Source organism: Orcinus orca, chromosome 13, assembly GCF_937001465.1.
Source record: "Orcinus orca chromosome 13, mOrcOrc1.1, whole genome shotgun sequence".
NCBI lineage: Eukaryota > Metazoa > Chordata > Mammalia > Artiodactyla > Delphinidae > Orcinus > Orcinus orca.
Window position 1 is genome coordinate 91,320,607 of NC_064571.1, and position 26,268 is coordinate 91,346,874.

At 41.6% G+C, this 26,268-nt stretch overlaps 1 protein-coding gene across 1 annotated transcript in view; it reads left to right on the plus strand.

The window, feature by feature from the left end:
- Positions 1-26,268, plus strand: part of SH3YL1 (SH3 and SYLF domain containing 1) — a 45,417-nt gene that overhangs the window by 11,878 nt on the left and 7,271 nt on the right. Inside the window, 8 exon segments of the mRNA XM_033437531.2 lie at positions 4,403-4,513; positions 7,454-7,567; positions 10,255-10,319; positions 15,829-15,941; positions 17,031-17,162; positions 18,076-18,129; positions 18,131-18,239; positions 18,854-18,932. Of these exon segments, the coding sequence (XP_033293422.2) occupies positions 4,403-4,513; positions 7,454-7,567; positions 10,255-10,319; positions 15,829-15,941; positions 17,031-17,162; positions 18,076-18,129; positions 18,131-18,239; positions 18,854-18,932 (777 nt within the window).

Sequence of the window (26,268 nt, forward strand, 5' to 3'; positions counted from 1 at the left end):
TTCTGTATTAAAAAATAAAAGATCTTTATATATTCTGGATTCTAAATCTCTGTCACTTATGTTTATGACAAATATCTTCCAATCTGTGGCTTATATTTTTATTTTTTAAATGTATGTTGATACAACTTTTTAAACTTTAATGTAGTTGAATGTATCTGTAGTTTCCCGTTATTGTTGTGCCTTGTTTGTAGCATTCCTCCATCCTTGAATCATAAAGATATTCCCTATTCTTTTTATTCTAAAAGTACTAAATTTTGCTTTTAATATTTAGGCGTTCAATTACATTGAATTTTTTTGTGTGTGTATGATGTGATATGTAATCTAATTTTATTTTGTTTTCCTTTGAATGACCTAAAGTCCCAGAATAATTTGTTAATCTACCATGTCATCTCTCTCATATATTTTTAAATATATGAGTATATATATATATATATATATATTCCTTTCTTGCTTTTGTCATGAAGGTAGCATTTTTAATTAAGTGCTGTGGATCATTCAATAAATTGTGTTGTATAATTTTAAAATATTAGGTTCTCACTTCATATCCTATACCAATGCAAGTTTGAGGAGGGTCAAATATTTAATGTAAAATAAAAGCTCTGGAGGAAGAAAATTTAGAATAATACTTGTATAATTTTTTTAAAGGCCTTTAGTCACAATAATAGAAAGATTATAATGGTAGAAAGCTCAGAGAGATATTGCCATATAAATAAAAACAAATACTGAAAAACTATACATAAAAGTATGAAAACAAGAAGCTGAGATACAAACTTGTGACATGATTAAAATTATAGACAAAAGGAGTATGGTACCAGAAAAATAAGCAAAGAACATGAACAGAAAATATGCAAAACAAAATGTAAACAAACAATAAAAATTTGTCATCCTTTCTGATGTGCACACTTTGCCTCGACCAGCTTCCCCAGTAACAGTACGAATTTTTTATGGTAATACCCAGTGGTTCTAAGGTTGGATAGTAATTTTAGAAGGTGATTTGATAATGGAATAAAAAGCTAGACATTTTTTATTTTTTTCAGTCATTAATTCCAACTCCTAAGATTCTCTCAAGATAATTACCATCGAACAGTGGTATCACTAAAAACTAAAAAAGGAAATAATCTCCTTGTTTAGCAATAGGAACCAACTGAAGCACACACTAAAATGCAGACAGTAGTATTGGTGAGTATTAGTAGTAGGGATGCCTTTTTTCTTCAATATTTGTGTATCTATATTTTTCCTTTATTTTTACAATGCACTTATGCCATAATTTCTGGTGGTTTAAAAAATATAGAAAAATTTTCAGGGACTTCCCTGGCGGTCCAGTGGTTAAGACTCCATGCTTCCAGTTCTGGGGGCATGGGTTCAATCCCTGGTCGGGGAACTAGGATCCGACATGCCACGTGGTGCGGCCAAAAAAAGAAAAAAACAATTTTTCCTCATAGTTGGGCCTTTTGCACTATGAATTTGAACAGTAATTCTCCCATAATTTCTGGTTCTTTTATGGTTTGACTTTTGGTTTTTTTTTTTTTTTTTTTTTCTTTTTTTGCGGTATGCAGACCTCTCACTGTTGTGGCCTCTCCCGTTTGGGACCGAGCACAGGCTCCGGACGCGCAGGCCCAGCGGCCGTGGCTCACGGGCCCAGCCGCTCCACGGCATTGTGGGATCTTCCCGGACCGGGGCACAAACCCGTGTCCCCTGCATCGGCAGGGGGACTCTCAACCACTGTACCACCAGGGAAACCCTGACCTTTGGTATTTTAAATCATCAATGCATTTGGAGTTTATTGTTATGTAATGTGAAACTGTGGATGACTTTTTTCCCCCAAAGGACCACTATTTTTTGTGTACAACAGCTTTTCCACAATGATTTCAGGTGCAATATTTATCATATATTAAATTAATTTATATATTTGGGCCAATTTCTGAATTTTTTTAATGGATTTACATATATTTATTTATTTATTTTATTTTACTTATTTTTTAATTTTTTTTGGCTGTGTTGGGTCTTCGTTGCTGCGCGCAGACTCTCTCTAGTTGCGGCGAGTCAGGGCTACTCTTCGTTGCGGTGCACAGGCTTCTCATTGTGGTGGCTTCTCGTTGGGAGCACGGGCTCTAGGTGCGTGGGCTTCAGTAGTTGTGGCACGCGGGCTCAGTAGTTGTGGCTTGCAGGCTCTAGAGTGCAGGCTCAGTAGTTATGGTGCATGGGCTTAGTTGCTCCGCAGCATGTGGGATCTTCCCAGACCAGGGCTCGAACCTGTTTCTCCTGCATTGGCAGGTGGATTCTTAACCACAGTGCCACCAGGGAAGCCCTGAATTTTCTATTTTGTCAAATTGATTTTTCTGTCTGTATTTACATCACTAAGAGGTAAATTATTGAGGCTTTATAATATGTTAAACCAGAGCTTATCCCCTTCATTCTTCTTCTTTCACACATTTTCTTCTAGCTTTTCTTGCTTATTTTTCCATATGAATTTGGGAACTGCTTTGTTTAGTAGTTATGAATTTGATTTCATTTTTTAAAAAGTAGAAAAACCATCATAAGAAAATTGAAAAGACAAATGGCAAAGAGGAAATCAATGTTTGTAACTCGTATTCTAGAAAAAAAGGTTAATTCCCTTAATATACAAATCAATATACCCTCTATAAATGGACAAGAAATAAAAAAAAAAAAGATTTGACAGAAATGGAAAGATATTCAGTATTACTCATCATAAAAAACAAAAGTACACTGAGAGCTTCATGACAAAGAAACTGGTACTGGAATTGCCACTTGCCGTAAACAACCAGAAACTGGGGAAAACATATGGAGCATCTGTTTTCATGTTGGACGACAGGCGAGTGGGTCTAGGATCCCAGAGGAGAGGGGAAATTGAGGTGAAGTCCACAACTGCCCGTTTTTCTGCCTGGACCACTTTCCAAGCTGCAGCACAGGGAGGGAAGCCCACCGTGGCATGGGTTCTTTCTGAATGGGAGAGACAAATTGAGTTTGGAGAGGCTGAGCAACTGGAGTTTACAGAGCAGATTCCCAGAGGAGAGTGAATCAGAGATGGAAAGAGCTCCAGAAATCTGCAGTCCTTGGCTGCGCAGGCAGCATTGTGTGAAGGGGACACTTTCAGGGCAGGGCAAAGAACGGCTCTCAGGAAGCTGTGAGGCAAACAGTCCTCAGAGCTTATGCAGCGTTGGGAGCAGCAGTTCCAACCAGCCGGGTGGAGAGAGTGTGTGACATCCGAGGACGTTCCGGAGACAGCCCAGAGCCACTGGTAACTGCAGGCCTGGCACCGAAGACTACACACTCCAAGCGAAACATAAAAGCAAGCCTTGGAAAGGCTGAGCTGATCTGCAAGTGACTCCCTGGCGCCAGCACAAACGCAGCAACACTGTTTAAATAAGACAACAATATCTAGATCCTCAACATGGCGGTGTTCATAGTTCTAGCAACCACCAAATTTCACTAGCAATGGGCAGAAACAGTAAAACATAACCCATAACTAGGAGAAAAGTCAGTCAAAAAACAGACCCAGAAAGGGCAGAGATGATGCAATCATCAGACAAGGATATAAAAACACTTTTTAAAATATGCTCAAGGATTAAAAGAACAACAAAAACACAATAAGGATAGAAATGGAAAGAATGAAAAACAACCAATGGAAATTTCAGGTCTGAAAACACAATCTTTGAAATGAAAAATTCATCTGATGGTCAGAACAGAGGATTTATATTGAAGCCTCTTGATTTCTTTGACTCTTCTGGTTCCTTGTCCTGTGACAAAGGAATGGTCCATCCCACATACTTCAGAGCTGGAAAGATTATGTGAGCATCGCTAGGATGAATAAACCTTCCTCTGAGTTTATGAATACCCAACCAATGCTGAAAACATAGAATGCTATACAAATGCAAATGTTCATTAACTGAAGTAATCACTCAATTCCTGGGTCTACTAGAATTTTACTAATATGGAAAATCTGTGCAGACAGGTCAAACATTTTCAACAAAATAGCCAAATATATTAAATTTTGTATTATCTGTTATAGACGGTAGTAAAATACATCTTTTGTTCATTCTTAACATTTTAATATTTTTTGTTAATATTGTGCTGAGTTAAGAATTACAGGGAAAAGATACATAATTGGGAGACTGGACCAGATTTTAAGATCCTTTAGAATTCCATGATTTTATAATTTCTGAGATTTTGAGAGTTTAGGGTTTCCCAATCTTAGTGAATTTAATTTAGTAGGAAAATAAAGATGAAATGATCAATAAATAAGGATTTTCAATTTATTTCCTTTGTCTGGTAGGATACAATTTGATAATGCTTAATTGTGTATGAAAAAATGAAATTACAACAAATTTCTAACTTCTATTTAGTAGATCTCTTCATTAAAATCACTTTTTTAATCTTTCAGTGAATAACCCTATACCTTCCAATTTGAAATCTGAAGCAAAGAAGGCTGCTAAAATTCTAAGAGAATTCACAGAAATAACTTCCGGAAGTGGACCTGATAAGATCATTCCTGGTAGGTAAATGAAATACATACTTTTCACTTCTGCATCTGCTCTGTTTCTTAAATTACCTTTGCAACCCTTGACTCACACAGGTCCTCAGACCACCTTTCTCCTCTGGGCCCGTCGTCCCGGCTGGTGTCTTGGGCAGCCCCCTCTCCTCCTCCGCTCTGCAGGGCCCATGGCCCTAAGTACCCTGTGTCCGTTTCCACTGCACGTTCCCCAAACTCACAGGTCCTTATCCTCAGTTTCTGAGGACTTTGGCAAACTCATCTTGCAAACTCACCGGCTAATCTCATAAATAAATTTTAATTTTGTGTTTTTCCTTTCTAGGTAAGATAGTTATACTTTATAGTGGTTTAAGAAGACTAATCAATGATTCCCAGCACAGCTACACATCTGTATTCCCTGGGTCATTAAAGTGCAGTTCCTAAACTACCCCCCGACCTGCTGAATCAGACCCTGGGAGCAGCGTGGCCAGGAGCGCAGATTTTATCACGTCTCTAATGTGATTCTCCTGTAGTCAGGCTGACCACACAAGACCTGGTCCAGAGGCCAGCCTTTGGGAACCACTGTCTGTTCATTACTAGTACCAGTTATTTCTAAAGGTGTTTCAGAGAATACCTGTCTGATGCAGACACTCACACGCAGACTAGCTCAGGCAGCTGCGGGCTGATCTCCCTCTTAGTGAATAACTCATCCTGCATTAGAGAAACCAGTTTAATTCCTTAAGCCAGATTTTCTGAAGTTATTTAACAGACCTTTAAGGGTTGTAAAAATTTCTAATTTGTTGTTGTTATGGTAATAATACGAAGTGTCGTGATTTTGGCCCAGCCACTCCTCCCATCTTAAGAAAACAGCGCTTCATAGAGCCTTGCTCCTTGAAGGCAGGTGGCCACATCTGGGCATCACCTGGGAGCTTGTTAGAAACGCAGGACCTTAGGCTCCACTTCAGCCTGATGAGTCAGAATCTGCATTTCTCACAAGATCTCCAGTGAGTCACATGCACGTACAAGCTAGAGAAGCACTGTGTAACACTTGAAGAAAATTCAGCCAGAAAAACTCAATTTTCTGTAGCTGTCTTCTGAAGCAGGAGACAGAAGACGTTTCTCAATATACAGCAGCATCTACATACATGTCAGGCTAGCCCAAGTTACAGATAAGCTGTATTTCCTACCATAAAAACTTGGGGGTATGGATTATTTCTCGTGGATTTTGTCCAGCAAAATTCTGCCTTGCCTTTATTCTGCTTCCAGTCAAAGGCCACCCGACTCCCTTTCACTGGGTGTAGCTCAGAAAATGAAAACCTGTTTACACAGCAGCCTGAATAAGAGCGAAGGCCCGCAGGGGTGCGGGCTGTGTGTCTGATGGAAGCCAGGGAGGCCGCAGCTGCCAGATGACCAAGCCTCGTCTGTCCTTGGGATGAGTAGGGAGGGCCCATTACGCGTACATTAAAGCTAGGGAGGTGTATTACGTGATAGGAGATAAAATCTAAAAAATATTTGAAAACAAAATGCCCAGACCTTTAGACTTTCTTAGGCTGTGAGTTCACGGTCATCTGGTGTGAGGGGCTCTGAGACTAAGTGAAACTCAGTTTAGAGAGTAAATCTGCAGTCAGTGCATCTACGTTACAAATGAAGAGCTAATTGGACAATTGTTTAGGGATTATTGGTATTTTAATGTCCCTGAATCAGGGTGGATAAGATATAAAAACACACCTGACATTTGAACTATGTTCATTTTAAAAATATACTTCTGTTATACCTAATGTTTCTGAAGAGAGGCACTACTCACTGTAACAGCACTGAGAATGGCGTGTGAGGCTATTCTGCCAACATGTGTTGTATAAACAAACCTACCTGATGTATAATGAAGCTGTCAGCATCAGTACCGTGTGTCACACCCTTTAGAACGCGAGCTAAGGCACACTTAGGTGATGACCGTCCGAGAGAAGAGAGCCTTACTTCTAAACCTTGTTCAAGTACCAAGAGCTCCAGGAATGGTCTGTGTGTTACCCTCCTCGTGCTCTTGGTTGAACCGTCTCTGAGAGTCTATTATTAAATTTTGAAATGGTGTGCATAAGTGTATTAGAAATTTAGTGTTTCCTAGGGACACCTACAAAGCCTTTTTTGTGTATTTGAGTACACTGTCTGGTTTGACTTCCTTGACAGAATATTTGACTAAAATGATGGTAAATTAAACTACCTTAAAAGTAACATTGGGATCCAAGAATAATTTCCAATGTTTAGGCTTCCTTTGTTATTTGAAAGATGTACTATTGTGTAAATAGATCCACAGACTAGTAAGGCACTGTGTTTAGTGGGTACCTATGTTAATAACCTTCCTTTTGTGTAACAAACTTCCCTGAAATGTGGATAAACCAATATTTTGTAAATTGAATTATATTTTCAGTGCACTGGTAGTTATGTGTTATTCGAATACTGATCAGATCACTTTATAAAGTCAAAAAATGTTTTAAAGTGGCAAAATCATTTAATTCTCCTGGTTTTGAATCCAGATTTTCATATTAATAGAAGCTGAACTCAACAATGTGTTCAAACGTCCTGCTGCACACTGCGTGTCAGTCACTTTTGAAGTTTCTCCTTAACACTATGTAGGTCTTAATTTCTTTGAAGATACTTTTGTAACTTTTAAAATTATAAATAATGTTGTAAATTAATTGAAATCTCCAAATTATTTGTCCTGCTACTAGATATCAGTACAGTCTCATCCCAGTGTCTCATTTCTTGTGTCCATTGCAGGATTCTGAGCGCCTGCCCTGTTGGGTTAGGGCCACCGAAGGCTTCAGGCTTCTCTGTCCTGGGGCGGTTTCCTCGCAGTTCCCTGTGCCGCTGAGGCCATAGGGAGGCCCTGGTCCCTGGGAAGCAAACCTGCGTGCACAGGCCTGCTGAGCTGTCACCTGCCGGGCGCTCACCTGTCTTCATCTTTTGCAGCACACGTCATTGCCAAAGCCAAGGGCCTGGTGGTCCTGTCTGCGATAAAAGCTGGGTTTCTGGTCACAGCGAGAGGTGGCAGTGGGATCGTGCTGGCACGCCTTCCAGATGGAAGTAAGCTAGCCTCCCTTCGCTGGGAGGGGCAGAGAATCCTTGTCCCTTTTTTGTTCTGTTTCCACTATAAACAGGTTTTGTAGGGAGAGAGACAGGTTTTCCGGTGCCGCCTGGACTACCTTCCTTGGGCCGCTCCCTCCGTTTTCTCTGTGGTCAGACGACCCGTGAGACTCAAAATATCAGAAGATGGGGCCCCCGTCTTTACACACTTTGTTGTCCTCCCATGGAGCGTATACTAAACGTTGACGCGGTATTTCTGTTGTTAAATATGCATTCCTGTCCCTCAGCTTCACCTTCAGCTGCTTCCTTTTGTTTTATGGAAGCTTTTCTCCCCCATTGCTCCTGTGTGGGATCTTAAAAGCTGAGACATTTTAAAGAATGCCCCAGGGCAGAAGCATAGCAAGGCCAGTATGATTTGGTTTTGCTTTCTGGGGCGAGGTCTGGTACTTGATTTTTTAGACATGACATCGAGATGCGTTTGCTTGAGTCCCAAGACCAACATATATAGTATTTAAAATGTGTGTGGGTGTGTCATAACCAACTAAAAGGCTCTTATATGAATTTAACATCTGCTGTTCAGTTATATAATTGAACACATTTTTCTGTTAATAGCTCTTTTTAGTGTAGATAATTTAATTTTATTTTGAGGGAGAACACGGGCCATCCACTGACAGGAGATACACCCGGCATTTGGGGGGCGCACAGCCCCGGAACTTGAGTCAGCAGGATTTGTTGTCCCCTGTGAGGCGTCCCTACAGCAAATGAGAGTTTGCCCCTGAGGTGGTCCAGATTTCATAGCTCTGGGCTTGGCTACGAAACAAAAAGTGACAACATTCTCTTCTTCTCAAGAAAAGAAGCATTACGCAAATTTTCGTGGGCAGATTCCCAGCAGTACAACCAGACAAGTAGGCACACTCAAATCGAGTCCACCATGAGATGGGCTCTGCACCTGCAAGGAGCCCCCAGCCCTGCAGGCCCGAATGGTCATGGACCGGTGACTGTCAGAAAAGGGGGAGGAGCCGTCGACACCTGGGGCTCCTATCAGAACCTCGGGTGGACCTTCCTACTTAGATACCTAAGTTTCTGTCTCTCATCTTCCCAAGTAGCTGCTGGTCACTCTTCAGAGGGTAATATAATATGTGCCCAGTGGGGCACAGCAAATCCCCAGACCCTGGCCAGGTGGGCAGTTTGTTTTTCTTTTAGAAATTAATCACTTTTAATAGTTTTTTTTTTTAAGATGTTAGGGGTAGTTTATTAATTAATTTATTTTTGCTGTGTTGGGTCTTCGTTTCTGTGCAAGGGCTTTCTCTAGCTGTGGCAAGCGGCGGCCACTCTTCATCGCAGTGCGCGGGCCTCTCACTATCGCGGCCTCTCTTGTTGCGGAGCACAGGCTCCAGACGCGCAGGCTCAGTAGTTGTGGCCCACGGGCCCAGCCGCTCTGCGGCATATGGAATCCTCCCAGACCAGGGCTTGAACCCGTGTCCCCTGCATTAGGAGGCAGACTCCCAACCACTGCACCACCAGGGAAGCCCAGGTGGGCAGTTTTTAAACAGGGACAGTCCCTAACATAGGAAGTGGAAAATAACTTTGAGATTATGAGACATTAATTTCTGTAATCAAAACCCCTCTAAGCCCAGATAGATTAGTTCTGGGTATATTCAAGCACTAGCCTGTCATCTAGAATACATGGTAGCAAGAAAAATTAGGCTTAGGTAGCTGCTGGGCATTTTCAGAAAGTACTTCATCTAGACTATCCACCCACCCCCCAGTTATTTTTTCTAGACTTGTTTAGCACAATTGTGTCCAGATCAGGAAAGCTAGGCACACGATAATCCTGAAATGTACCATATCGTGGCAAATGGAATTATTGTACTTAGTTTCCAAATGTAAGGATGTGTATCTTGTTAGAATTTTAATAGTCTTGAATTTATAACCTATTTCTTGTGCTTCTACTAGGCACAAAGGGTGTCAAAACAGTTTTTGCCCTCCAGGATTTACAATAGAAACGGTTTAGTATTATGTTACCATAAGAAGCGATTATAATAAGCTATTTTGAATCCATTTGCTCTCTTATATCTATGATAAAATGCTAACAAAAGACTGGAATTCCAGCTCAATTATTTTGTAAAACATTAGGAATACGGACGGTTGAAATGATCAAATGCTATGTGTATTTAACTGGTGAGAATTCAATAGTTTGGTATTATGCATGTTTGTAGGGAAAGATTAGAAAACATAGACTTGTGAGTCTATGAGGCTCATAATGAATAACTAACACCTTTCAAACCTTTTTAACTTAAAAAATTATGGGGCTTCCCTGGTGGTGCAGTGGTTGAGAGTCCGCCTGCCGATGCAGGGGACGCGGGTTCGTGCCCCAGTCTGGGAAGATCCCACGTGCCGCGGAGCGGCTGGGCCCGTGAGCCATGGCTGCTGAGGCTGCATGTCCGGAGCCTGTGCTCCGCAATGGGAGAGGCCACAACAGTGAGAGGCCCGAGTACCGCAAAAAAAAAAAAAAAAAAAAAAATTATATATATTTATTAAAGAACATTTAAAAACATAGTCAAAAATGCCAAAATCTCATTACTTTAAGAAGAAACACTATTAATTCATATTTTAGCATTTTTCCTCCCCATATTTATGTGCCAAGGAGTTTTAATATTAGAGTAATGTTTGTTTGTTTTTATTAGAATGGTCTGCACCTTCGGCCATCGGGATAGCTGGGCTTGGTGGAGGATTTGAACTAGGAATAGAGGTGAGTGGTGACGTGTGTACATACGACTGCACTATTCTCTAAAAGCAACTGCTACGTGAAAGTCGAGTGATCTCCTACTGTTCTCGTTTAACCACCTATGGAAATCGTTCCCTTTTATTTTCTTGACTCTCTATCTGAAGCTGTGTAATGTTTATCATTTTTCTCCTTCGCCTTCATTGAGAGTAGAGTTTCTTTCATTTACCATCTCATCTGTTTCCATCGTTAGCACATCTGCAGAACACTTGTTCTCAGACCTGAAAACTACAACTGGCAGTTTATGGCTTCTGATTGCAGAGTCATGGGTGCAAACAGCTCAATGCCATGTATCAACATTTGTGGCAAAATCCAGTTTGGTATCCCTGATGTTCAAACTACTTACAATTTTTTAAGTAAAGGTTGACTTTGTATTGTTTCATTTTACAACTTTGCTGCTAATGACTATGGTTTCTATCAAATGGACTAGAAATTATGCCAGCACACACTTGCTTACAGAGGTCTCTCCCACAGGGAGCATCTACATGATATCAATCTTTCGTCTGCTGCTTTATTGCTAAGTGATTTGGTAAATCAAATCTCCTAATATTCCCAAATCATTTTCTTCTGAAATTTCAGTCTGTTTCTTCCTGAACTACCCTTTTATGAATTTGCTCTGTTGCCATAGTTTTAAATGCCCTTGGCCTTATTAGGAGGAAGTGTTTCCACTACTGATTTTCATTTTTATTTGACCTTTACTTGCTGCTGCATAGATTTGTGATATAAAAAGAGGAACATATTTTAGTTTTGCTAACATGACTGCCTTTTGGTTGTATATTCAACCAAATCATGGCCTTCAGAAACATCGCACTCGTGTGGAAAGCGTATTTTCAGCATCTGTTGTGCACCCCTGCTCACACGTCCTGGTGCTGTACCCAGGTGTCCCTCATCACTGCCCGCTGACCCCAGGCTTTGGGGCTCCATCTCAAAGAGCATTTGCTTATATTTGCCGTTTGTGGAAACTTTGAATGCCACTTACCCTCATGGCTGAGTAGAAATTAACTCTGGAATTCCATTTAAATACTGTACATGGAAGATAAGTATTAACTTTTAAAAATATCCTCTTCAAGTAGAGATTAGAAGACTGTCCTAGGAGTTTGTATCTCTTCAATAGGACCTGGCTTTGCTTCCCTGAGTGTAGCCGTAAGGTTAGAGCTGTCGGTCACTTTTCAGTGCTAACGAGAGGCCGTGCTGGTTCCCCAGGAAGCATCTCAGACCTGGCCAGAAACATGCAGTTACCTTCGGGGTGCAGCTCTGACCCAGGATGAGCGAGGGAGCTTGGGGGTCGGTGGCCATGCGCCCGCGGAGCTCCTGCGTCTGGATGCTCTTGTCGCCCCAGCTCCAGTTCCAATGAAGTGCAGCAGGCCCGTGGCCACCTCAGGCAGCGGGACCCATGCCTCGAGTCTGCAGCCCCCCAGGCTGCCCGAGCTCCTCTCTGGCGTTCTTCTTCCGCCAGACGCTTGCTCCTAGTGGGATGGGGCGCTCGGCGCATGCGCCAGTCTGGAGGTTTTCTTGCCTGGCCCTTACCTAGGTTGTGAGTCCTTCATACCTGTGCCCTCAGACTGGCCAAGTGTCAAGCACAAATAGACACCCAAAATAAATGTTTCTTTAAAGCACTGGCATCATCGGTTCAAACTATTAAATGTTTGTCGAATAACTTAATTATCTGCCCTTCTGTTTTGGAATGGAATAATTAGCAATAATGGCTAACATTCTCATAAAACTCTCACATGTACTCTCATAGAATCATTTCCATACCGTAGCCATGCTGAGTGGCTGTCGCTGCCGCCATTGTGTAGATAACTGAGTTATGTGACTTCTCCAGCCGGAGAATGACAGGCTGGCCATTCAGAGGGAGGCCTCTGGCTTCCACGGGCGCTTGGGTGAGTCTCCTCGCTTCTAGTGCCCCAGCTGGCTCTAACCGTAACTCCCACCCATGTAACACGCCGTGGATTTCAGGGCACGGATGAGGTAGGCGGGGCGCATGTGATTATTTTCAACGCACGGAGATGCTGAGCATCTTGCAGAGGTGGTGTGTGGTTGTCTCTAATTGGTTTCACTGGAGACAGAGCCTGAGACAGGGCTCCTGGTGCACGTGACTTACTGAGCAAATGTTCTGGGTGGGGGGGAAACTATAAGGGGCTAAGGGAAGCAGGACAGAGAAGGGGAAGGGTCCAAGCAAGGCCGTGGTTCCAGGTAAACTCGCCCTGGTCTGATGACAGGAGGAGAAGGCAGGTCTTACGACAGAGGCAAGGGGGCTGGCGTTTGGGGTCAGCTGCTCTCGCCACCTGGCAGCACGTGGGTGTGGTGTGTGGTGGCAGGGCTGGAGGGGACTGCAGCGCCCCCCATGGTGGGACCAGACCCCTCTCCTGGGCCCAGGACCCGCTGCGAGCTTCCGCCCCCCTGCTGCCTCCCCCAGGTGGCGACCCCTTCATTACACGTGGAATGCGTACTTGACTGTCAGGAAGTCTAGTTCTAGCTCCACTCTGGAATCTAGACCAGGAACGGTTCTGAAGGTGTGTGAAGTTAGGGACGTGTACAGAACCTGTTGGCCTTCAGGAGCTTGGGCATTAGTTAAGTATAGATTATGGCACTGGTCCCCTCACGAGAGCTGCTGAGAATTCCCAAGGGTGTATAACTCACACATACCCACCAAACACAACAACAACAAATGAAAGATTTAAAAGTCAGTGGAGTAAGGAAAGGTAATGCTAAGACTTGGTTTAAACACCATTAAGTTTTCTTTCCAGGACAATTATAGCAGAGCCCAAAGGTCTGAAAACCCTGATACCTTGGATTACCCAACTGTTCGTTGTTTACCAAAAGCCAGAATCCACACTGGGCCGTCAAATCAGATCAACCTCGCTTTCACCCAAGGTTGTAATGTGAGAAGAATGACTCCGCTTCTTCCAGGAGAATTTGGATGAACCCTTTTCCTTTAATGATGAGGAAGGCATCTAGGCTTAAGTTGAGAAACTACTCTTGGAGATCAGAGTTCAGTTTCGAAGTCCCCTAAGATTGCTGTGCAAGGGGGGGATCTGTTACTGTGAGGAGTGGAAGGGGATGGGAACCCCTCAAATTTGGGTCGAACGTTGAGGCTGATGATGCCACGTACTGAGTCTGAAAGCTTACTGCCCACATGATGAGGCTTTCTGGGGATTGAGACAGACTCCCGAGCAGAATGGCTTGAGAGATGGGAAAGAAGACCCTTCTATGGAGGCTAGGGGTGGGGCTGGGGACGGGTCTCACTAGAACCACAGGAGGGAGCCCTGGGCTTTCTCGCCAGGTTGTCTGGATTTGGGGCTTGAAAGCTATCTCTTCGTCACAGGACGACAGCATCAGGGACTCGGTGGCTTGGGTTCAAGGTGGGTAAACACTTGAGAGGGAGATGGGATAGTGCCACGTTGGGGACAGGGTGTCAGGGGACGAGAAGCCCTCCGGTTCCTGAGAACATTTCTCCCCCAGCTTTTCCTGCATGATACTTGTATTTTTTAAAATTCTTCTTAAAGAATTGAGTTTAATTGTAAAACTCGCATTTTATTTACAGTTAACTGTATCTTAATGCGAACTTATTAAGAAGCCTTTATCAAATTCTTAAACGTCTGTCTTAACTGTTTATCTGCTCCGTTGCTCCGGTTTTCTTTCAGGAAATCTGTTTTGCTTTTTATTCTAAGCTGTGGAGATAAATCAGGAGCCGTCGCCAGTACCGCCGCTCTTCAAACTGCGGCGCTTTGGACCTGGCTCTCTAATTAGCCACGCCACCAAAGAACACAGGGTTATCTTACTCTTATTTCAGGAGAACTGAGAATTGAGTTGAGACTAGACATAAAATTAAAGGATTAATTTATTTTCTTTATTGACTCATAGAGTTGTGCCTTACTTAACTATCCTAAGACGCACCAAGTAGAAGGAGACATAACAACTAGAGTATCCACAAGGTCACGGCTGGAGACTTACACTGAGTGTGTATACTCTAAGCATTACGCAAAGTAATTTCATATGTGTTATCTTAAAAAGTACATAAGATTTGGTTATGCGATCAGTGGCAAAATTGCTTAACTTTGCATGAGAAACGCTAAATAATTCTGCGTCATTCAACATAATGATCATCAGAAACTGTCCATGTATAAAATGGAATTAACAGTTGACATGAGTCACAGTGATATGTTTTGCATGCGTCAATTAGCTGGCATATTTGGTCTGTCCTACGGAACTTGAGTGTAATTTTTCATGAAGGGATTCATATTAAACTGTATCAGGAATTCCACTAGGCCCTTCCGAGTGCAATCACATTTGGTAATAATCAGATTCTTCTGTCAGATGAAAACAAAGATTTGAAAAATTTAAAGAACGATATAAATGAAGTCATCTTTTAAACATTAATCTGCTTGGCCTTTGCATATTTTATTGAGATGTGATGCCAGGGTTTACAGATGATTTCAACTCATCTTTCAAACAACCCTAGATTTGTGTATATGCGTATATATACGCATATACATATATCTATACGATTATATATACTTAGAAATCTGGTTACTATTATACCCATTTTACAGAGGAGATTGGGGCTTTGAGCCACTCAATCATTTGCCCAAGGTCACACAATATGCCAGGGGAAGAAGTGGAATTAACACCCAAATGGTTTCCATTTTGAGCCCAGATTCCCAGCGCCAGGCCCTCAGGCCTTCAGTTCTCCGGCACTTGACACACGTGCTTGACTCCACGTGGTTCAGGGGGCGGGTCCTGCCGTGGACTTTAACCATGAAAAGGCCAAATGGAGCCAAGATGCCGCAGATGGCCCGGTGCTGCGAAGAGGAGCTGGGTTGAAAGTCTGGCCTCCCCAGCCGGCGCCTCTCTGCGGTCGTGGGGTGAGGGGCCGTGGCCTGGGCACCCTGCGCCGCCTCACCGGGGGTCCCGCCCCAGAGGAGGCGAGTCTGAAGAACACGCCCTGATCACAGCGACCCGCCCAGAGCGTGGAGAACACGCTCCGGCTTTGCTTTTACTTGGAGGATTAACCATGGTAATAGGCATAACTACTGGTTAACTAATCTTCCTCCTGGTGTTCTGCGCTTTGGGGCGGCTTCTGCTTGGGGGTCGCGTGGCCCTGCAGGGGCGCCGGTGGGGACCAGACTCGGGCCCCCGGACCTTCCAACCTGTGTGTGACCTGTTCACGTGTCACTAGGACACGTCACTCAGCCTCACTAAGCCGCGAGGCTGCTGAGAAGAAGTCGATGCCTGGAGACCTCACACCACGTGCTCGATGCACAGAGAGTGCCCAGAGGCCTGCGCTCTGATTACCGGCGGGAGGTTAGCGGCTCACATCCGCAGCTGAAAATACAGCACGGCTCTGCTTTCATACTTTCTTTGGCTACATTGAAATTCTTGCTACATTACATATCGTATCTTGAGTTTTAGTAAACATATATTTTAAATGATGTTTAGACATTTTTAAAATAAATGGCTGTCTACATTTCAGGTATCGGATTTGGTAATAATTTTGAATTATGACAGAGCAGTAGAAGCTTTTGCAAAAGGTGGTAACCTAACACTTGGAGGGAATTTGACTGTGGCACTTGGGCCCTTGGGAAGGTGAGTACGCTGAAATCCCATTTGAACAGCTCTTGGATAGTAAAGGCTTTAAAACTACATCGTTTTTCATTAAGGGAAACGAATTAAAATGACAGAAATTTATGATTTACACGTGCCCCAGAGGGTTTGAGGCTGCTTACAAATAAGAAATATACAAAACACAGCCACTGTGAGAAAATCTGAAACTAAAACACACAAAAAGAAATTAAATATTTCAGAACTGCAGGCTGTTGTATCTACCGGAATCAACATAAAATTCACCTTCAAGCTTTGAAGGAGCCAGGTCGAGTCAATTTTAATTAACTGAGAAAGGACGGCATTGATCAGGGAAAAAAAGGTTTTTTTTTTTCAAACTAAATTATGAAAAATTGAAATAGAAGTGTTTTACTTGAGTGATGTTTACAATACTTAAAGTCTATTTTCCTTCTCTATTAATAACTATTCTTGAGTTAATTGAGCAATTAAATATTTTAAACCCAGACTGTTTATAGAAGCTACTCAGTAAAATCATTTAAAAATGTTTCTAAGTTCCATGAAAATACTCACTGTAAAAAGAACCACAGTCTTTTACTCTTGAGGTGTGTTTCCCTGTTTTAGGGAAGGAAGACAATATGGGAAAGTATCAGCTGTACGTGTGTTCTCCACGTGCATCACACTGTGCTACAACCATCTGACCTGCTGTGTACTTGCCATGAACTGTCCGTCCTCTAGACCCCTTTGAACACACCTAGCTTAGGCCAGCAGGAAGTAAAATATGTAAAATGATTCAAGTTGGGGATGGGGTTGGTGGTGTGATGAACTGGGAGATTGGGATTGACATATATGTACTCATATGTATAAAATAGGTGACTAATAGGAACCTGCTGTATAAAAAATAAATAAATAAAATAAAATTTACAAAAAGAGAAAGCCCTATGGACGTGACCTCATTAAATATTCAATAAACAATATTTCTTCCCCCCCGCAAAAAAAATGATTGAAGTAAGTGCAGAGCAGGATCCTTCTTTTGGGTTAGAAGCGCAGTGCCAATCAGACATCTTCAAGTGAACATGCTCACAGTTCTGTGATGCAAAGCCTTCTGTTTTGCAGGAATTTAGAAGGAGACGTCTCCCTAAGAAGCTCCGCGGCTGTCTTTACTTACTGCAAGTCAAGAGGCCTCTTCGCTGGCATGTCTTTAGAAGGTAGCTGTTTGATTGAGAGGAAAGAAACTAACCGAAAGTAAGTGCAAGGCAAATCACTTTAATTGATTTGAAGAGCGTGTGATGAGAAAGTAATACTTCGTAGACTCCTGTCGTTAAGAGTGTACAGAGAACCTTTGCACAGGCAAGTCTGTTGGCACCATTTTTCCAACAGCATTTGCTCACTTTGTGTCTCTGCATCACGTTTCGGTAATTCCTGCAATATTTCAGACTTTTTCATTATTACTACATTGGCTATGGTGATCTGTGATCAGTGACCTTGGTGTTACCATGGTTATTGTTTGGGGCACCGGGAACTGCACCCCTATAGGATGGAGAACCTAATCAGTAAACGAGTGTGTATTCCGATGGCTCCTCAGACTGGCTGTTTCCACTCACCACCACCCCCTGCCCCCACGTTTCTGTCCCTCTCCTCAGGCCTCCCTATTCCCTTAGACACAACAATATTGAAATTACTAACCCTACAAAGACCTCCAGGTGTTCAAGTGAAAAGAAGAGTTGCACGTCTCTTACTTTAAATCAAGAGCCAGAAATGACCAAGCTTAGTGAGGAAGCCACGTCAAAGCCAGGATGGGCCGGAAGCTGGGTCTCTTGTGCCAAACAGTTAGCCGAGCTGTGAGTGCAAAGGAAAAGTCCTTGAAGGAAATCACAAGTGCTCCTCCAGTGAACACACAGATGATAAGAAGGCGAAACAGCCTTATTACTGCTCCGGAGAAAGTTTTAGTGGTTTGGATTGAAGACCAAACCAGCCACAACACTGCCTTCAGCCAAAGCCTCATCCAGAGCAACGCCCTAATTCTTTTGAATTCTGTTCAGGCTGAGAGAGGCGAGGAAGCTGCAGAAGAAGAGTGTGAAGCTGGCAGAGGGTGACTCGAGGCTGAAGGCAAGCAGCCGTCTCCATAACATCAAATGTTCTTAATATATTTCTTATTAGCTTTTTGTCAAGGCACCCGAGCTCATGGCGTTCTACCTGGGGCGCGCCGCGGCCCCTGAAGCAGGAGGGCCTCATGAAATTCTTGATTCTTTTACTGGCAAGTGTGGAAATGAAGGACAACGAATCAATGCAAGAAGGGCAGCACGGGGGAGGGAGGAGGCTTCTGTGACCATGCTTGGCTTTTATGTTTTTCTTAGTAGCCACAGAAAATTTCTTCATATAGAACATTCTATCCTTGATATCAGGTTTCTAATAACCTACTACACTTCCCTTTTAATTTCATTAACATAAAGTTCTTGTGAAAATGTCATAAAGCCTTGACAGTCATCTATGCAAATTTCAGGAAGCAACATGGTTCTCCATGATCGCATTTCTGCAAGGATAGAACTTTATAATATTAATTGATAATACTAACAACTGCCGCTAGCCAGGGGCCTTGACGTGCAGAGGGTTTTGTGCGCCTCGTTCATCCAGTTCCGCACCTTTCGGAGCCGCGTGGCCCTTTCCGGGTCAGCGCATCGCTCTGCTCCACCTGCGCGGTGTCAAAGGTGCCAGGATGAGGGAAGCTTCCGGTTATAGAAGCGCGCCCCCAGCCGTCACCCGCGTGTTGTCCAGTTCAACCAGATGTGGCCCAGAGCAGTACGTGTGCTCTGTTAATGAGTGCATAGGATAACGTTTGCCGTGTACACCCACTGTGGGGGGGGGGAGCCTTATATGCTCCTAAGTAAAAACAGAGTTTTAAAATCACATGCATTTTTTGTTGTTGTCTTTCCTCCCAGGCTAAAGAATTACCTTCAAAACCATTGTCAAGACCACGGCACTCGTCTGCACAAGCACAGCTCAATTCTGGCTCTCAAAGTAAATATTTGTGTTGCAATTCAAATACATTTATAATTAAGTAATCGTGAAATATTATTAAGAAATCAAGCTACATTTAATGATAGATCTAAAGTCATTACTTTAGTGTCAAATAGAAGAACTAATGAGTATTAAAGAGAGAAAAACAAATGCCCGGTCTCTTCTAAACACACAAGGCAAATTCTCATTCCTGTAATTTGTGAAAATGTCTATTCTCATTCAGAAAATGCTTTTTCCAATTCACAAAGTGATTTATCTTTAAAGTTTTTCTTTTTTTGTCATTTCTTCCAAAGACTATTATCCTGCTAATTTGAAATGGAAACTAAGCCTATTTTTCTCATATACACATAGATTTATATTTCTGAATATTAATTTGACCATACATTCTTGGGAGCTCAGGGTTTCATAAGGTGGTTTTAAAATAGGATAAATTTGTAAAGCACCAGGCTTTTGGCCTTTACACCTCTTTCCATCACTCATTTTTATGACAGTCACTCTTGGAATTCTGCTTTTCATGTATAGAGGTTACCAGTAAATAGCAATATATCAAAGTAGGCAATGTTTCATGTAATAATTAACTGTTCTGCAAGTGGCTTTGGACTGTGGCTTTTGAGAGCACAGTGATGAATCTAACTTACCTCTTGCCTTTAAAGAACTTTCCTTCTAGAAGCAGAGATATCACAGGTGGAAAAGTAACTGCCGTTACTGGAAGGAAGTACACTTGACCCTTGAATAACGCAGAGGTTAGGGACACCAACCCCTCATGCAGTCAAAAGTCCATATATAACTTTTGACTTCCCCAAATAGCCCATTGCTGACTGGAAGCCTTACTGGTACCATGAACAGTTGATTAACACGTATTTTGTATGTTATATGTGTTACATACTATATTCTTATATAAAGTAAGCTAGAAAAAATATTATTAAGAAAATCATAAGGAAAAGAAAATACATTGATCGTACTTTACCGTATTTATTTATACCATAAGTTTACATTGTCTGTTTACAAGATGAATAGTCTGTCAGTACGTACATCAATATTGTCTCATATGATACAAAAAACTGTAAATGTTATATGTATTACTAACACTAGACATAAAAAGTGAAAAGATAATAGAAAAAGAAATTCGTATTTACAGGTATAATGATTCATGCATTGATGAAAAAGAAGCAGCAATATGACTGCTTCACGGTAGCCTAGCCTGTACGCTAATGAGTGAGAAGTTATGAAATTTGGATAGCACACAGTATTACAGCCATACTGATAATACAGTATTAGAAACATCGTTACATTTTTTAAAAACCACTTACATGCGATGAAGACTGATAGTTTCTCCAATTATGAGAGAGAGAGAGAGGGGCATACGGTACAGCAATGTAATTCTTTGAAAGCCAAGTTATAAAACAGTAAGAAAACTAACACATTATTAATTTTGTATTAAATATGACTCACCTTATGCCTATGTGAGAATAGGCTATCCACTTCTATACAAGTCTTGCCCAGGAAGTTCCACACGATGAACACTTAGGCGATGATGGTGATAACACAAAGACGTCCCATACAATTATTAGGTTTTCACATGCGGACATTCACACGTACACCAGGGAAGGTTTATTAACCGAACAGCATGCTGGTTATTTACTGTTCATTAAGTGGAGGTGGATCCTCATAAAGGTCTTCATCCTCCTCCTGCACGTGTTGAGCAGGCTGGAGTGGGGGAGGGCTCGTCTCAGGGGTGGCAGAGGTGGGGGAGGGGTGGGGGAGGGGGAAGCAGGGGAGGCAGGCACACTCAGTGTAACTCCATGGAAATACATCGTAATTTCTGACTGTTGTGCTTTTTCATTTCTCTAAAAGTGGGTCTATAGGATCCCAGTCCTCCTTCCACTGTTTGCTTTACTTTCAGTGCCCATATCCTACAAGTTAAAAGCAGTCTTGAATAATCGGAACCCTCTTCCGGATTGTCTGATGTCAGTTTGTTTCTGGCACTGCTACGTCTTCTTCCTCATCGTCTGGCACTGGTTCAGAAGCTCTCATCTCCATCTAGTCATCTTTTGTTAATTCCTCCAGTGTGGTGTCTATTAGCTTTTGAAATTCTCCAAGATCCGTATCTTGAAACCCTTCACAGCAACCCTCCGCCCCCATCTCCTTGGCCATATCTGCGATCTATTTCATGATTTCCTTGATTGGCTCTGTTGTAAATCCTCTGAAGTCATGCACGACATCTGGAACAGTTTTCTCCAGCAGAAGTTTATTGTTTCAGGCTTGATGGCTTTCATGACTTTTCCTATAAGCAATAGCATCTTCAGTGGCGTAATCCTTCCAGACTTTCATAATGTTCTCTCTATAGGCGTTTTCTTCCATAGCATCAACAGTTCTTTCTGTAGAGTACCATGTGTGATGAGAGCCTTTAAAGGTCTTGATGATCTCCTGATCTAGAGGCTGGAAATACAGACGTTGTGTTTGAGGCCAAGTACACAACTTGGTGGTCTACTCATGGAGTTGAACTCATGGGGCTCTGGGGGGCCAGGGGCATTGTCCAATATCAAAAGAATTTAAAAGGCAGTCCCTTACTGGCAAGGCACTTCCTGATTTCAGGGACCAATCCAGCAAAAGGATTCTTACGATCCAGGCCTTCTTTCTGTACAGCCCAAAGATGGGCAGCTTACGTTTATCTTTTCCCTTCCAGGTTTGGGGTTTAGCAGTTCTGTAGATGAGGGCAGTCCTGATCATAAACTCCACTGCCTGTGCACAAAGGAGCAGAGTTGGTCTATCCCTTCCTGCCTTAAATCCTGATGCTTGCTTTTCTTCCTTCCTAATAAATGTCCTTGGTTGCATTTTTCTTTCCCAGAATAGGGTCGTTTCATCTGCATTAAAAACCTGTTCAGGCAGATGTCCTATCGCCTCAATGATTTTCTTAATGGCACCTGGGAACTTGTCTGCTGCCTCTTGGTCAGCAGAAGGTGCTTCTCCTGTTATCTTGACAGTATTTAAGCAGATAATTTACTAAAATTATCAAGCCAGCCTTTGCTGGCATTTGATTCTCCAGCTTTAGATCCTTCACCTTCTTTTTGCTTTAAGCTCTCATATAATGACTTTGCTTGTTCTCAAATCATATGAGAGTCGATAGCAATCCTGCACCCACATAAAAACTGCATTTTTAATACAAGATGAAAAGATATTTCACCAAAGACGCAAAAGGTTTCTGCGCCTGTCGGTGTAGCTGTGGCCGCAGCTTCATGAATTTCCTTTTCTTTAAAAAAAACTGTTTTTGGATGTGGACCATTTTTACAGTCTTTATTGAGTTTGTTACAATGTTGCTTCTGCTTTATGTTTTGGTTTTTTGGCCACGAGGCATGTGGGATCTTAGCTCCCCGAACAGGGATCCAACCCGCAACCCCTGCATTGGAAGGTGAAGTCTTAACCACTGGACCGCCAGGGAAGTCCCTCCTTTTCATCTTTTACAGCGGTACTTACACTGAATTTATTTATGTTGGAATAGTGGGGAGCTGCAGCTGCAGACCTCGATTTACAGTATACATCAAGCAGTTCAGCTTTTGCTTGTAATGACTTTTCTCTGCTTCTTGGAAGCACTTCCAGGACCACTAGTGGCACTTTGTATGGGTCCCATGGCGTTATTCAAGGTTTACGGTATCATACTAAATACAATGGAAAATACACCAGAACCATGAAAGAGAACTTATTACAGTGATACACAGTTTACTGGAGAGATTGCTCCTCATGTGGAGATGATTACTTGCAACACTCAGCTCACCGTAGCGCTATAGCAACAGGAGGTGGTGCACTATTACCGTAGTGCACTATGTACATTTATGTATGCACATAAGTATGTTCATTTATGCACTTATGATTTAATACTGCAGCCTTACATTTGTTCACATTTCTCTCCACTGCAAATAGTGCCATGTATGGTCTGTAAGTGTGTGTGTCCATAAGTTTTGATAATTTTAACTTTTAGTAAAAGATTTGGGTATATTTTATCATAGCAAATGATAAAATAGACTAGTATCTACATAAATTCCATGCATTCATGACACACCTAACTTTTTCTTAATTCTTTTGATATTTCTAGGTTGTGCATTTCATCTGTGAGTTTTTTCAAATTGTGGCAAATCTCAGACAAATTTTCCAATGTATTTATCGGAAAAAAACCACGTATAAGAGGACCCACACAGTCCAAACCCGTGTTATTCAAGGGTCAACAGCGTATGATAAGATCTGGGAGGAGGGGACTGGAAGTGTCAAAGTGCTGCCGAGGGCACGGAGCCCGTTCTGCCCCTCCCCCTCCGTGCTCTGTATCCATTTGCCCAGTTTTCATGCTGGAAGGAAGTACAGTTGAGAATTGGGCGTGAAACATGACTCATAGCCCTTATATTGATTCCTGGCTGTGCCTTTAGCTTAAATTCACCCCTTCCAGGAAGATCCTCAGGAACAGACCTGTTCTTCTCGTATGACCCACCCCCGCCCCCGCCCTAGCAACTTACTCTGTGTCCCGTTCTGCTGGGATGCTGCCTTCTTCTATCAAACGGGATAGTCTATTTTTCATTCATGTTGTGGTGATTAATTTGTTTACCCTCTTACTTTCAGTAGTAAGATGTGAGAGCGTTGAATCTATTTTTATTGATGTTTTAGATCTGAGTGATTACCTAAAATCTGACCCATGTGTATACTTTAAAATACATAGTGTTTCTAAAATTTCCTTGCTGAGAGAATAGGTATCTGTATCATGCTGACATAAAAATCCTGTTCGTCCTCAATATCAATTCCTTGTCAGTGTAGATTAAAAAGCTACTTACCTTATCTCGAGAAGCTCCTCTCACCTGACAATGGAAGAATCTTGGAAGATTTGTTTCTCATGCATATTCTTCCCGAGCATGTATTTTAAAATCTCACCATCATCTTTGGTCACTGGATCCCCTACTCCAGCCAGCCTTGGCTTGTCTGTTTCCCACAGTGATCTCGTGTCTTCTGATCTGTCGATCTGTGTCGGCAGGGGCCGCTCTCCCTATTTTTCGCAGTGTCCTTGCCAGCTCACCTTCTTGCCTGTGCACGTTTCTGCAAACTCAACTCTATTCACCATATGTCCTTGTGAATACTCTCCTTCTTCCTTGACTTTTTAGCTGCATTATTTGTTGCTCGATTCCTATTTTTTTCACATGCTCATCACTTTTTCTCATGCAGCGTATCATCCCCAGTTGCGAACACCCATTTTTTATTCAATAAAAGGAAAATTTTAAACTGGTATCTATTTTCAACCTTTTATTTTAAACCTGACCTATTCTTAAGTTCTTTATTAAAAAATGAAGTCTTAATTTTTTATATATCCTCACATATATAATTTTATATAAGTACATACGTGGTTCATAAATATGGTTTTTGAAAGCATTTTTTTTTCTTTTTCTTTTGGGACTCATTCCCTTTTTCCCATTTCTCCTCTGTCTTAACTTGCACGGCACCCTCTTCCATACTCATCCCAGCACACCCATGTGAACAACAGGAGTGATATTTTTCTCCATGTTTCTATATTCCTACACGTGGGCACGTGTGCAAACACGTAGATACGCATAGGCAGAATATTTTGCTGTTGTCTCACAAATATGCTGTCTTATTATTTATGCTTTACTATAGCTTGTTTGTTTGTGGGTTATTTGTTCCTTTTGCTCAACAACACCTCATGGAAATCCCTGAATCAACTGATACAACTCTAATTCTTTTTAAAGGCTATTTAACATTCCATCGTGTAGATGTACATATTTTATTCAGCCACTCTCTTACTGATAGATACTAACTTTCAGTTTTTTTCCCATGCTGAGCAATGCCACAATTAATATCTTTTAAAGTTAAATTGTCTACAACATTGGCACTTTTTAAAAGATAAATACCAGGAACGGACATGACAGGTCAAAGGATATATTTTTAAATTTTTAACAGATTTAGTAGATTGCTTTTTAAAAGTTTTTACTACTGCAGAGTCTCATTAGCCATTCCCCACCATATGCACTCCCCACCATGTGCACCGCCATCATATACCTACACTCCCTGCTATGTACACGCGCCACCGTAACATTCCTCACCATATTCATTCCTCATCACTGTTAATGTTGGAGTGTCTTGAGGTGTTTACAAGTCTGAGGGTTGGTTATATCTCCTTGTTAATTGGATAGTTTTTGTCCCTATTAGTGATTTAAATATTTTTTCATACTATTGCTGGTGTTTGGAATTTAATCTTGTCTGAAAAGTCTCTTTATTTCATTGGTTAATTTTTTGCTATTGGAATATTTGTTGCATTTTCAGCCTGTAGGAGTGCTTTGTATATTAAGGGCTTTGTCATTTGGATGACAGTTTATTTTTCTACATGTATCATTTGTCTGTTGATCTTATTTCTCATGTATTTTACTATATGAAAGTTTTAATTTTTATGTAAAAATATATCTGTCACCTATTTTCATAGGTTTGTATTTTTTAGTCAGGGTTAAGGACTTCCCTCCTATACAAGATTGCATTCACGGTATCCTAAATTTTCTTGCAGTGGTTTCTTCTTGCAGTTAGTGGATACTTAACTCTTCATATACTTTAAGATCATTTTACCAATACTCCCCTCGACCCCCAATATGCAATTCTAGTTGAAGTAATATTATGTACTTACATGAATTCTGTGATTTTTATATTAATTACAATAACATTACATACAATAACATTACAATAACATTACATTACATTACTTGGCATTTTTATGATAATCTTCCTATTTTATGCTTCCCATTTGTTGAGATATTATTTTATGTCTTTCCTAAGATTTCATAGTTTCTGTGCCTTTCTTGTTAAATTTATTCCTAAATACTTTGTGATTTTGGTTTGCTGTGTTGAATGGAATGTACTTTCCCATTTATATTTCAGAGTGCTTATTTTAATAGTTGAGAAAGTCTTAATTTGCATATATTTTGTCTTATATATGATCACCAACCCCAAATCTCTTGTTTATAGTCAGTTGTTAAAAATAGATTCTCTGGTATTTGTACCCTCTTCCCCACCTTGCCAATGCTTATTTCTATATTTTTCTGTTCATAAACTTCTGAGGCCACTGGCCTTCAAAGTGGTGTACCTCTGTCCTTAGGGGGAACACAGAGACTGTGAAAGGGCACCTGGGCATAGGTAATTTAAGAGATACAGTTTACAGATGACCAGTTTCCACACGTGTTCTTTCTTAAAGCCAGTCCAAGTGAGAACATGATGTTCAGGCTACCCTCTCTCTCTTCTATCCTTTCACAGTACTTTTTTTTTACACTTGAATAAGAAAAGCAAACCCCAAACCATCTTA